The following is a 15,258-nucleotide window of genomic DNA, read 5'->3' as shown; positions in this document are numbered from 1 at the left end:
AGTGAAACCTGCTAATGTGACCACTGAAGAAACCAGCTCAAAGTGGTCAACTTACACAGGTAATCATATTAGCAGGTTTCACTGTTATGAAATTAAACACACATTTTATTTTTTCTTTTATTTGTTTTAGAGCTGTCAAAATATCAATAAGAAACTATGTTACATGAGGTGAAACCATAATAGAAACTGTATATAGCTTAGATTAAGTTACTCTCTTTTAATAACTCCTTGTAATCTACTTTTGATCATATTTAACATTTGCAATTCCGAAAATTAAACAATTTTTGAATTAAGGAGAATGTTACAGAAGAAATACAACTATTTCCAATCATATAGGAAAGCTGAATCTCTGTTTGCACTCTGTATGATATAAAGAAAACTTTGCTAAAGTTTTTTTTTCTATCCGTGGATTGTTAAATGGATGTTCATTATAACTAAAAAAATGTTTTTAAAATAAAAATTTACAAAAATAATGCTTTTAAACTAATAATATTTAAATTAAAATGGCTAACTTTGTGTGTGTAAAAATTTGTGTACTTCTACATACATATTCAAAGGTATCCATCCAATGTAAACATTTATTATAATTTGTATTATACATATTAATTTTACACAAAATGAAACACAGTATTTTGACAGTTCTGCTAATAATTTTTTTGTTTTAAATATAATAATTAATATCAATCAAAATGATGACAGCTAAATATTTAATTTGCTAAGATCTTTTGGCAAATAGAGATTTTTGTTAAAATTTACAATTTTAAACCAAAAACATGTTATATAATAGAAAAGAAAAGAATTATTATATTCATAAAATAAATCCATGCAACACTTACCTTGTAGCAAAAGGAAGAAACCATTTTTGTTTGTCTTCTCCAAAAACTTCAATAAAATTAGCATATTTACCCAAACTAAACCCATTTTTATCAGGACCGTATCTGAATATAGGAGGTCGAAAGGATTCTGTTGAAAAGAAATTAAAAATCTGCTATTACAGAATAACAAAATAATTTAAATTATTAATGATTCAATTGACAAAGATTTGCCACTGATAAGGTTAATACTAAACAAAATGTAACATTTAATTAATGTATATAATATACAATAACAAAATATCATTTCTACAAGTGGCCAATAAAATGCAAAAAAATTCTTTTTTTTTCCTTTCATTCTTTGCTTTTTATTTATTTATTAATTATTGCTTTCATTTCTGAACTTTCAAATTTTTCACGTCATTTCTTCATAAAATTGTCAATGATCATCTTTTTGCGAAAGTTAACCCTTTGCCTCCAAAGGTACCGATCGATCGTTACCCCGGCTTGTTAAGCGAAACTTCGAGGGTACCGATTCGTCGTTACTTTGGTAAATGTTGATAAATTTTACAAAAATCGATAACGGATGTCGGCACTTCACGGCATTGTCTTGTTTATCGTCTGTTTTACATATTTTTGTCCGGGTGGTGTTTTGTTGACTTAAAAAATTTTAATTAATGCTTTTTTTTTCTTAATTTATTGCTTTCTGGTAATTTTTTTTTCATTTTTAGCAAATTCTTGCAATAATATTACTATCATAAGTTCATTTATGCTATAATAAGTTTATTTAGTTATAATAAGTCAACGTGTTATAAATATTCAAGTTGTGGTCTTCAGTTCCGATATTTTGTATATTTTTTTATTTTTATTGAAAATATCTGCAAATGTTACATGTATTGTTACTAGTAATCATATGTTTATTACAAAAATATATAATTTTGTTCGACATGAAGTGAATAAAGTATATTAGTTCATTATATTAGTTGATAGCAGAATAAAATTTTGATTTCAAACACATGTTTGATATAATAGTGCGATAATTTCACAACGAATAAACGTACATGCATAAGTTTTATATGGAATTATACAAAATGATATTCTGTCTTCCTGGCTCCGTGCCAGCAAACAACTGTGTAACCAGACAATGTTAATTTTCACAAAATGTTAAAAATTATAAAGTTTGTGTGTCAGTTCTGATATATATTATTATTTTTCTTATAAATTTTTCTAATAAAATGTATTAAAAAATATCGTATTTAAAACTAAAGATATTAATAAATATACGTGACTTTTTTTCATATAGATATAATGATAATTTGATTTTTGGTAAATTTTTAAAATAATATCGCCCGACCGACCTATATTGCCTTAGGAGGGATCACAAAATAAACATAAACAAGATGTCGGGGGTAAAGGGTTAAAATATGCAGAGAAACGTTTTCAATTAGAAGTTATCATATTTACACAAAAAAAACATGCAATTTTCAAATGCAGTGTGATCCTAAAGATTGATGCAGTTTTCTACTTAAGTAACTGAAGATATACAAATTTTAAAAACATGTAGTAAATAATATCCAATAGTCTAAATTTTGAAGTTTTTTATGTAATAATTTTTTTTATCAATGTAAGACTATTTTATTTTATTTTATAGATTCCATTAGTGAATGTGTGATAGTAAAAAACAAAGAAGAAAGTAAACTATATTAATGCTTTTTAGCAATCAGAAACTACACCAGTATAACAAGTCCTATTAATAAACAAGGTCCAAGTAGACAATATAGAAACAAAAAGTAAACTACATGTTTTGACTTGTAGAATTAAAGACAATAGTAGCTGTTAGAAGGAACTCATTATGGTAAATTTGACATAATGAATAGTGGCAATTTGAAAGATCATTTTTCATGGGGCCAAACACATGGAAATTACAAGGCACGAGGGGACCTATTCTGAGCTCTTCCGATAACTGAACGAGAGCGATACACGGGACGTTCGATAAGTCCCCTTAGCGAAAGGCAGTTAACGAACCTTAGACAAATCGCTATTCTGTGCTCCACGTTAAGTGAGTTTCGCTATGGGTAGTCGGTCGAGATGCGTCCGGGTTCCGTGCTATCGATAGCTATTACGCTTTAACCAATCGCAGTTTAGTTAACATTGTATTTTGTCACGTGACTGCAACCCGCCATTTTCTAAGCGAAGCACGTGCTTTTAGCATTGTCGTGTACTAGCGCTAGTGATATAGTTTTGCTTTGTTTTAAAATGTCTGGGTCTATTACTGGATCTATTTTGTCAGTCCATCCGTTAAGCAAACATTTGTTTTTAAAAATTATAATTTATGTGATAGATAGTCATGTATAGTGTATAGTTTACTGTTAAGTTACGTATATGGAATGTATTTTTTTTATACTAAAACTAATGAATTAAAGCCGACATTAAACTTAGATAAAATCTACAAAATAAAGATTTCTATTATTACACAATGCTAACATTTTACAATTATACAAAGTATGTCTAAGTTTCTTGGTATATTTCTATATAACTTCGTGTAATTAATGTATTTTTAATTCATTCATTAAGAATAAAATGACAAACTTAATTTTGCCACAAGTTCTACTTCTATAAACCTTATAACCAAATTAGAATTAGTATTATGATTAAATGTCAAATGCAATACATCTTATTAAATGTAAATATTATTTGCATAGACATGGAGAGACTGGAAAGCAAACATTAAAAGCATTAAAAGTAAAGCCTCACAACAAAAAAAAAAAAAAAAAGAAAGAAATCAACGTTTCAAACAGGAGGTGGGCCTTCAGTTAATCAAAAATTAACTGAAGTTGAAGAAAGAGTACTAAATTTAATCGGTGTTACTGCTGTCCCCTTTCTCCAATTGCTCGTGAAGTAAAATCATTCTTACCCGAGAAGACGCCATGTTGTTTTCACTTTCGTTACATTCCTAAAGGCAGCTTGAGAGTGACCGATAACAAAAGCTTAGTTATTGCACGTGGCTATCGACACCGAAAACGAAACGTACGGCTCGGAATAGCATTTTCACAGTAGATTAAACGCGAATCATGTGGTTCCGATAAAAACTGGTTTTTATCATATTCGTTAGCTTAACGATACTACTCAGAATAGGTCCCAAGGTCTGGACTGTAGGGAGAATGTTCCCATACAATCTGAATTTTTCCAGTAGAATCTGTATGACGCCTGTTGAATGGTATGTGGTATTGTCATGCAAAAGCTTTTTCATCATACACTTCCCTCAGCTGGCATTGAATTTCAGTGGAATTACATCTTTTTGCCTATAAGAAAAGTTTCTACATAAATTTCCATTTGGACACTACATCTTTCATGACTGAAAACAGATTAACCTCTGCAGCCACATAAACAAATCTGCTATGCCTTGTAGCCTGAAGTACCATCAATCTTGCCACCAGATTTCATCTAATCATCATTTATCAACAAAAAGTTCTTACCAATTGCAACTTATTTTTTGACTCTCCCATGTATTTTCCATTATAAGTTTACAAATAGTCTAATGTTGATTTGATACTAATACCTATGATCACTATAAGTAGCATTTGCACTATAGTTGTTTATATTCAATCATTGACAACCACTCTTTGGTGCTTTAAGATTATCAAGCAAATAATCTTAAGTTATAAAATTTGAATCTAAAAATACAAATAGATATCAGGTTCTATCAATTTAGCTTAGTTTGTGCTTTGTATTTCAGTATATCTTGAAATAATACAGAATTCACAATCCTCCTTAATTCATTTTCATCATTTGAAGTATACCCACAAACATTGAACTGTTCATGAATCGTTGTCTTTCACAGTATTAGAAAATCAAAACCTCTTTCTTAGTTACCATATTTGGTAAAGTAGAATTGTTTTGCTACATCTCATTGCCTGTTATAAACAAATGACCATTTCCAATGGGCTATTGTTACAACCTTATTTTACAGCATAAGCTGACTGTTCACAAGGTGGTACAAAGCATTTTACAACAGAAAATACAATGCAAAAATTCACTGTTATTAGAGAGATTAATTGAAAGATATTATTCCTGAGATTAACTAAAAATATATAATGCAGTTTCAATTTATAAATAATCTTTAATATATTTTAACTGTATCAATCAAAAAACTTTAGGGCAATAAATTCAAAAAAAAGACATACCAAGAGTTGATCTGTTCACAGATACTAAGTAACAGTGATAACCAAACAGCGATACTAAACTGATAGCAAACATCACAGAAACGAAGAAAAGAAATAATATGTGAAATTTTCCCCAACCTTCCAAGTCATTCTGTAAAAGAAAAAAAGATTTTTATAATATGATAAATAAGGTCCTTTAGTGAATTACAAAAGTTATTCATGTAATATAAAAGTAATTATACTCACTGTCCAAAATTTTATAAAATATTGAAGTGTTGTTGCAGCAATGAAGACACAATATATTAATGCATAGCCCAGAAATAATATAAAGAATTTGTAATTTGTAAATGATACACAGTTATTAACCCTATAACAAAAAATTAATCTTTATTCATCACTCAATTTGTTTCTTTATATAATCTTATACATTAATGTATTAAAATAAATGAACTAGACTGGGTTAAAAATAACAAAAAAAATAACAACAAAACTCGGTAAAATTAAATAATTTCTAATTGTTAGACCGGCGATTCCCAAACTTTTTCGAGCCACCGCCTCTTTGTTCCATGAACTTATACCCAATATTCCCTAGCCCATTTTTCTGTGTGAAAAAGGTTTGGAAATATTCTTAGAAAAAGTTTTGTATGAACCTCACATTGTGTGTCCTTACTGTATATTGTTCTCAATATCCGAAAACCATTAAACGCAATGTTTCTTCTTACCCGTTTTAATGGAAGAAAAGGGAAAGTCGTCGGTGATCCCTAACACTTGTCTATGGTCACTGTTTGGTCATTACAATGCCTCCAGCACCCCACTGCTACTTCTTGCCCTACTAGATTATTCACCACCTACAGGGAGTAGTAGCACCCACTTTGGAAACCACTGTGTTAGACTATTTAACCAAAAAATTAAATAAAAAGAGAATTGATTTAAGAATTTTTACTTTTTCTCTATCTCTTTATTTTATTTAATTATTGATGAAAATTACATGAAGAATTTAAATTACTTGTCAGTATATGGATGAGATTAATATGATGAGTAGAAAAGACAGAATATTTCCAATCGTTATTCCTCTTTTTTTGAGATTTAATTCTTTAAGAGGTAGATGTTTTTATGCATATTTATTTTTAAAAAAGCATTACATATAATTTAATTTATTACAGAATTTATTTAATAGCAGCTATTCAGTGTTTTAGAATTTTAAATTTAATTATTGACATACATCACCAAATAGTGTTCTAGCTTATCTTGCAAATGTCAATTATAATGTGCAACTGTACAGTGCTGGTTTAAAATTTATAGTACACTGTTTATATTAAAACAAATTATTATTTATCTGCATCATTTTAATTGTACTTAATTTGTATTTAAGCTGAAGAGGGGTTTCAAAATGAAACTGTAAAAAATATAAATTAAAATTAATACAGGTTCAAGTTTGTACATCTGTCATAGTGAGCAATTTGGAATAATAGGAAGTACTCTAGCCTCTCTACTCAATAAAATAAAAATTATTATTATTTACAAATATGTGTCTTTATTATAATGTCAATTTTAAGTATAGAATTTCTGAAAATATTCAATATTCTTTAATTAATTAAGCTGACATATTCACAATTATCAGATCACAATGGCTACTACAAAAGCTTTTATGTAGCAAAAGTATTTAGAGCTTGCATTTGAAAGTAATATTCTATAAATATGGACTATTCATTGGTCTTTGCAGACCATATTTTCAAAAATACATGTATAGGTGATACTAATCTTATCAAAAATATCATAAGAAAAAAATCTTGAATAAATGTCAAAATTAGAAATGTGAAATAGCACCACAATATTTTACTAAATACTCCTAAATAGTATGAATTTAGCAGTAGTAACAGTCAAATGGAATATTTCATTATAAAATCTTTAAGTATATCAAACGTCAAAAAGCCCGATACGGATATAGAAACATAACCAAAAACGATTACCTTAAGTAATCGGGCCATAACCACTAATTTAATTATTAATACAAAGTAATTTGTTACTAGAGGTGCCATTATTATAAATTAATTAATTTTTATATACATACCAAGGGCAGTGATGATCCATTTTTAGAATACACCTATTTGAAGAAAGTAACAATAATAATTAGTCAGGTACAACATTACTCAATATCACATACTTTATATAAAATTATATATTTATTATATTACAACAAATTAACCACAAGTCATGTCTCAAACACACTTATGTCTGAGTACATAATGTTATATTGTGGTAATAGTGGTGCTGTAAGTGGCTGTATTTTGAAGTTGAATTTATGTGAAGCCACAATGTTTAAAGCATCAACATGCAAGTCATATGACTTCTGGCACTTAAAACATTACAGCTTATATTTACACGATTTTTATATTCCAGAGAATATGTAACCTAATGAGTTTTTTTACCATTTTATTGTAAAATTGAAATGAATTCATTCACTAGAAAAAGTGTTTTTTATCTCTCCTGAAAAGTTTGTTTTTTGACATTTACAACATTATGGCATTGCACATTTCATATAATTTGCATATTATATTAAATAGAAATTATTTTTTTTATTTTCAATAAATGAATTAATTAATAGATGCTTACAAAAAATACACTTACGTAAAAACCAGATAACTGGAGTGGTTAGTATTCGGGTCGCAAACGTTTTCGTAGCCTCTTCTAGGCACTTCTTCAGGCTTTGTAGTAATAAATCTACGCCGATCGTCGAATTTCAAATATATTCCTTTTGGAAAGAACCGTGTTTCGAATTCCGCCACGTGAAAACGTTCCAACATATTTTTAAACGAAACGATCGCCGGTCCGTGCAGCGCGCACGCGCTTCGAAGCGGTGATGATGTTAATGTTTAAAAATTATCTTCCGGCAGGATCTGCCACGCTGCTGAAAGAGCCAACTCGTCTTTAAAATTGATGCACGTGGTGTTACATCCTGCTCTGTATATTTCCATAGCTTCCAATAATTTGAGATGTTCCGGGTAGTTAGTAGTGAGGATAATGCGGGCTGCGCTAAAGTCCGCCGTGACTTCTTGATCGGTGGCATACGTTGAGAGAGCTGTTGTGAGCCTTTTGTGTAGTATGTCCGCCTTATGTTCTTTAATTCTTATCCCCATTGTACGTTTGGTGGAGCCAATGTAAACCATATCTCTGTCAAATCTGTGGTCTCATGGTGTATATTCCCGGTAGTCTGATTGGGTTCGGAGGATCTTTTCCGTTACGGAGTATTTGGAAAATGGTCTGGCATCTTCTGTAGACTATGCGGACTTGACGTTTTTTGGATATCGTAGCATATAACGATTTTAATCGTGGGTTAAAAGTGATAGGGATCCTTTCAGTATTGTCTTCTTGAATATTTAAGGGCCTTTCCGTCGGATTGTTACACGGTTTCTGGCTATTTCCGTACTTTCTACATAATCCCCTTACCAGGTTGGTGTATCCGTGTTCTACCGCTATTTCGTTTATACGTTCGATCTCCTGATTCAGTGCCTGGTGAGAGGAGGAGTGCGTAAAGGCCCTCCTAACCAAGGCTCTAAAAGCCGCTATTTTATACTGAAATGGGTCACAGGATCCTATCGGAATATACATGGAGGCAGTATCCGTTTTGCGATACACCGAAGTGTGCCTGTTTGGCCCTTCAAAAGCGATATCTATATCCAAGAAATGGATTTTAGAGTTACTATGCTGCTCCACCTCAATTACCAGACCGTAGGGATTTTTGTTCATCGCTTTAATAAATTGATCTATATCTGGTTCCGTCCTCCACAGGATGATGACGTCATCAATGTATCGTTTATAGAGCAGCATGTTGGGTAGGAAGGTAGGAAGAGTGATGTTTTCCAATCTTCTGACCACCATTTCGCAAAGATCCCCCGACACCGGGCTTCCCATAGGAACACCCTTACTTTGCATGTAAATAATCCCATTGAATTGGAATACCGAGCTAAAACAAATCAAGTGTGCCAGCTCCAGAATCTCTTGGTGTACTGATGTATCGTTGACTTTAGAGAACAGGTAGTCTCTTAGTGCGCAGAAGTACGGAGGCAGCTCAATGGAGGGATATAATGATCTGAAGTCCAATACTGTAGCGTAGACTGGGGAGGAGAGTTTTTTAAGCTGTTGTATTAGTTCATTGGAGTTGGATATGGTAAACTCGTAATCCTCTAGGTGCGTGGTGAGCAAGTTGTGTGTGGCTTTCTCTAATATTCGAGTTGGGGCCCTGGCTTTGTCTACTACCGGTCTTAGCTTCTGCTCCTGTTTGTGTGTCTTGGCAAAGGCGAACAATTTAGGAGCGTCGGGGGCATCCACGATAATATTCTTTAAATTTAGCTTGCTGGCGAGCTTCGAGTTGGCTAAACGTTTCACCCTGGATTGTAGCTTATCAATATAATCCTCTTGGACCTCTGTACATTGGGTCTCTCTGATGTATTCATTCAAGTGCCGCTCATAGGTATCACGTTTCATCAATACTAATCTTTTGTCCTTGTCTGCTCTGACCAATGTGATACGATTGTGACGTAACCATCTAGACGTTCTCCGTAATTTATCGCGGAGGGAATAAACTTCGGCTGATTCTTTGGTCTGTCTTAACTTAAAGGTTGCCATCCATCTGTAATATTCTCTTTGTTTCTCCGGAAGTCCTTTTAAGATGGTCTCCATATCCGGAATGTAAGATCTTGTAGCCGTTTTTACCGAAGGCGGCGGAGCGTATGATGGTCCAAAAGTTAGGATTTCCTTGACAAACGATGGTACTTGAATGTCGTCCCATATCACGAAAGGATAGTGGTTTTGTTTAGACCTTTTGGGAATTTGGCTATCAGAAGTACCAAGAAATCTCTATACTCCGCCGTGACGAAACTTATATCCACGGAGAATGAGTTGATCCAACAGCATCCAAATGTGTTGTCCATTGAAAACGCTAAACTCGTCAACATCCAACATAGATTGAGCTGCAACTTGAGAGAAAGATATAACAAAAAAGTGCAGTGGATTTTGCGCTTCCAAATTCCCAAAAGGTCTAAACAAAACCACTATCCTTTCGTGATATGGGACGACATTCAAGTACCATCGTTTGTCAAGGAAATCCTAACTTTTGGACCATCATACGCTCCGCCGCCTTCGGTAAAAACGGCTACAAGATCTTACATTCCGGATATGGAGACCATCTTAAAAGGACTTCCGGAGAAACAAAGAGAATATTACAGATGGATGGCAACCTTTAAGTTAAGACAGACCAAAGAATCAGCCGAAGTTTATTCCCTCCGCGATAAATTACGGAGAACGTCTAGATGGTTACGTCACAATCGTATCACATTGGTCAGAGCAGACAAGGACAAAAGATTAGTATTGATGAAACGTGATACCTATGAGCGGCACTTGAATGAATACATCAGAGAGACCCAATGTACAGAGGTCCAAGAGGATTATATTGATAAGCTACAATCCAGGGTGAAACGTTTAGCCAACTCGAAGCTCGCCAGCAAGCTAAATTTAAAGAATATTATCGTGGATGCCCCCGACGCTCCTAAATTGTTCGCCTTTGCCAAGACACACAAACAGGAGCAGAAGCTAAGACCGGTAGTAGACAAAGCCAGGGCTCCAACTCGAATATTAGAGAAAGCCACACACAACTTGCTCACCACGCACCTAGAGGATTACGAGTTTACCATATCCAACTCCAATGAACTAATACAACAGCTTAAAAAACTCTCCTCCCCAGTCTACGCTACAGTATTGGACTTCAGATCATTATATCCCTCCATTGAGCTGCCTCCGTACTTCTGCGCACTAAGAGACTACCTGTTCTCTAAAGTCAACGATACATCAGTACACCAAGAGATTCTGGAGCTGGCACACTTGATTTGTTTTAGCTCGGTATTCCAATTCAATGGGATTATTTACATGCAAAGTAAGGGTGTTCCTATGGGAAGCCCGGTGTCGGGGGATCTTTGCGAAATGGTGGTCAGAAGATTGGAAAACATCACTCTTCCTACCTTCCTACCCAACATGCTGCTCTATAAACGATACATTGATGACGTCATCATCCTGTGGAGGACGGAACCAGATATAGATCAATTTATTAAAGCGATGAACAAAAATCCCTACGGTCTGGTAATTGAGGTGGAGCAGCATAGTAACTCTAAAATCCATTTCTTGGATATAGATATCGCTTTTGAAGGGCCAAACAGGCACACTTCGGTGTATCGCAAAACGGATACTGCCTCCATGTATATTCCGATAGGATCCTGTGACCCATTTCAGTATAAAATAGCGGCTTTTAGAGCCTTGGTTAGGAGGGCCTTTACGCACTCCTCCTCTCACCAGGCACTGAATCAGGAGATCGAACGTATAAACGAAATAGCGGTAGAACACGGATACACCAACCTGGTAAGGGGATTATGTAGAAAGTACGGAAATAGCCAGAAACCGTGTAACAATCCGACGGAAAGGCCCTTAAATATTCAAGAAGACAATACTGAAAGGATCCCTATCACTTTTAACCCACGATTAAAATCGTTATATGCTACGATATCCAAAAAACGTCAAGTCCGCATAGTCTACAGAAGATGCCAGACCATTTTCCAAATACTCCGTAACGGAAAAGATCCTCCGAACCCAATCAGACTACCGGGAATATACACCATGAGACCACAGATTTGACAGAGATATGGTTTACATTGGCTCCACCAAACGTACAATGGGGATAAGAATTAAAGAACATAAGGCGGACATACTACACAAAAGGCTCACAACAGCTCTCTCAACGTATGCCACCGATCAAGAAGTCACGGCGGACTTTAGCGCAGCCCGCATTATCCTCACTACTAACTACCCGGAACATCTCAAATTATTGGAAGCTATGGAAATATACAGAGCAGGATGTAACACCACGTGCATCAATTTTAAAGACGAGTTGGCTCTTTCAGCAGCGTGGCAGATCCTGCCGGAAGATAATTTTTAAACATTAACATCATCACCGCTTCGAAGCGCGTGCGCGCTGCACGGACCGGCGATCGTTTCGTTTAAAAATATGTTGGAACGTTTTCACGTGGCGGAATTCGAAACACGGTTCTTTCCACAAGGAATATATTTGAAATTCGACGATCGGCGTAGATTTATTACTACAAAGCCTGAAGAAGTGCCTAGAAGAGGCTACGAAAACGTTTTCGACCCGAATACTAACCACTCCAGTTATCTGGTTTTTACGTAAGTGTATTTTTTGTATGAATTTCCGGTGTGTGAAGAAGATTGAGTAATAGATGCTTAATATTGTCTTAGTTTTAACAATACTATGCTACTTCTTACATAGAATAACCCCAATTTATAAGCATGCCTTCTTTCTGAAAACCTCTCAATCAAACTCTTGTAGATAGAGACAAATTTATCCATTATTTTTAATGGTAGAAATCTCTAACTTATACTGGCATAATCCAGTCACCTTATCAAAATTGCATAAACATTAACCATAGACTGGAGATGATGATGTTCAAAACAGATGGTTGTAATGCTTGAGTGAGGCAGATCAATGTGTCCCTAGTTGGTCATGACTGTTCCTCATTCTTCTAATATACTGAGATGAAAAGATAAGATGGGGCACAATGCATGGGTTTTCAAAATGGCAGACTGTCATAGGTGGACACACATCTGTTGTCATCATCCTTTTTGATGGAAATACATATCACCATTGGTGAAAAATGACTTTTGGTAAACACTGGGTACTAGAAGTTTGTGAACTACAAATTATTATTGAGGTTCTGAAAACATTCTTTTCAGATAATATACTTTTTGATTAATCTGGACAATGAAAAATTATACAGTGGGTGATCGGTTAACAAACAGTTCGGATAGCGAACAAATCAGATAACGAACACTTCCACAAAAGATTTTTATGTTCGAATAACAAACATTTCACAGAACAAACATAAAAAGAAGCAATATAAAATAGTGAATACTGATTTGTCTTCCCTTGTCTCCAGGTAACAATTTGAAACCTTTCAGAGCATGGGAGACGTCAGCATCAACACTCAACCCGATACCAATCGGATAGTATTCCTCCGAATTTTGAAACTCTCCCTTGTAATTTCAGCCTTCTGACAAATAATTTTTTATAGTCTTTGTGAGACTGTCGGGCAGGTACTCGTTACGTTTTGCGTCGGTTTTTATTTTTGAAAGGTAAGAGTATAATAGCAAAGGTATGGGCAGAAGATGTCTGATGTTGCTAGGCAGTATGGCTTGAACAGGTCTATAGTAGGCACAATCTTAGCTAAGAAAGATATATCAAGAAGACTCAAGCATCTAAAGGAGTAATGAAAATCACATCTGAAAAATAAAGAGCATTGAACAGCTCATAATGGAACCTGAAACTGATCTGATGACAGAACTCTAAGAACTCTTAAATGAAGAACACCGAGAAACTCGGCAAGATGTGTTTTCTTCTGAAAAAGAGGAAGATGAAAGAAGATTAATGCCGACATCTGCTATTAAAAATCCTTTGAGGAAGTGGGAGGATTTCAGAACAACAGTCTTAGAATGGCATCCAAACAAAAATGAGGTTAATAGGCTTGGGGATCTCTACAATGACAATGCTATTGATTACTTCCGAAAAATCCTAAAGAAGAGAGAAAAGCAATTGACATTGAACAGATTCTTTAACTCCCACAAATGGAAAAAACATGACTAATAAAAATTCAAGACTGTGTATATAGGTATTTTTATTATTACATATAAATTAACATAGTAGGAAATTATATATTTTTTTATTTTTTGGGGTCTCTAGTCTCTAGAGCGAATTAATAAAATTCCCATAAAAACCTATGGTAAATCGATAATCTGTTAACAAAGTCTTGGAACGAATTATGTTCGTTAACTGATCACCCACTGTATTTTACAGATACAGCATGCTCTACATTAATAAAACATTATTTAATAGCAACTTTTTTAACAAACAGCATTCAAAATGAGCAGAATTAGCCTGTATTACCACTGCTAGGTCCTACTGGCAGCATCTTCATTCACCCAGATCATCAATAAAGTGCTACAAACACTTATTTATCTATTAACTAATAATCCTAAATGAAGTAAATTAAATTAGAGTCAGGTTATTCACCAGTAACCTAACAACAATGATATCTTGATGTTTGTTTTTCTCAGACATTTATTTATTTGATAAAAAGAAAATGAAAGATATGATGATAAGCAAGCAGAAAACAAAGTAATGTAGAACAAAATAAAATTGTATTCATCAACAGAATTGTTGGAGGTTTACCAAAGTCTACTGAATTGTAAAAGTGTGTTAGAATGGATGTACCATCTCTAATAAACATATACACAGTGTAAATGAAACAAAGGAAACCGTACTATGATTGTTTACTACAGGAATTAATTAGACACACAAATGGGGAGCACACAGTGCCCAACATTGATAGAGAGAGCAGAATTATTATGTTACATCTTTCTTTAAATTTGAAGGAAAGCTGTAGGTTCAAAACAGAGGTTGCCCTACGTACAGTCCCATGGCAGGCATACTGTGTGAACTCATACTGAGGAAATTAGAAAATACTCTCATTCCCAAAATATAGAATAATATTTTACACCATAAGTGGTACATAGATGACATATTAATTATATGGAACACAAATGTAATCAACACTAATCAATACAAATTAAAAATAGCTCTGGACTAGTTCAATAACATTAGGGCACACTTCCTGCAAAAATAACCATATACAAACATTTGAAGAATTTACGCATCAACCATGAAGATACTGCTTGCCTGTTTGCAGCTTAGAAATATGTTTTAAACCAATAGGGCCAGGATGACAAACCTTTTTTGAGCCTGCATGCCATGTTGTAAGCATACTTAGCTTTAAAGATGTTTGTGTGTGCCAAAGTTTTAGACTTCAAATAACAATATTTAAAGAAATTAAACAAATATCCTTTAATTAGAATAAATGTAAAAAAGCTTATTGAAAAAAAGGATGACTGGGTGATAAACCAAAAGAATGACTGAAAAAGACAAATGATAAATTTAAATCATATGATACATTGTGTGCCAGATGATTTCTCCTTATGCGCCACTTTGGGCAAACATGCCATAGGTACGCCACCAGTGATAGGGAGTTACTGACATCATCTAAACATTATTGTACATATTAACTTGTTTTTTCTTTAACCTGTCTTGTGTTGTTCCCAAGTATTTTCGTGCCGACCTCATTTGACCTGACCCGTCGGGCCCGAATATACTCGTTTCTTTATCAGAATGT

The 15,258-nt window shown here is 33.8% G+C and overlaps 1 protein-coding gene across 4 annotated transcripts in view; it reads right to left on the bottom strand.

Moving 5' to 3' along the window:
• LOC136987560 (palmitoyltransferase ZDHHC15B-like) overlaps positions 1 to 15,258 on the bottom strand; it is a 97,746-nt gene that overhangs the window by 41,662 nt on the left and 40,826 nt on the right. For all 4 annotated transcript variants that reach the window (XM_067285306.1, XM_067285307.1, XM_067285308.1 and 1 more), the window contains exons 6-9: positions 7,047 to 7,079; positions 5,222 to 5,342; positions 4,997 to 5,126; positions 837 to 963 (exon numbers count right to left, since the gene is read on the bottom strand). In XM_067285306.1, the coding sequence (XP_067141407.1) occupies positions 837 to 963; positions 4,997 to 5,126; positions 5,222 to 5,342; positions 7,047 to 7,079 (411 nt within the window). The remainder of the gene's footprint in view (positions 1 to 836; positions 964 to 4,996; positions 5,127 to 5,221; positions 5,343 to 7,046; positions 7,080 to 15,258) is intronic.

This window comes from Centruroides vittatus, unplaced genomic scaffold (assembly GCF_030686945.1).
Source record: "Centruroides vittatus isolate TY-2023 unplaced genomic scaffold, ASM3068694v2 scaffold_2520, whole genome shotgun sequence".
Lineage (NCBI taxonomy): Eukaryota > Metazoa > Arthropoda > Arachnida > Scorpiones > Buthidae > Centruroides > Centruroides vittatus.
Note: the sequence above shows the minus strand (reverse complement) of the source record. Positions and strands in the feature narration are given on the sequence as shown.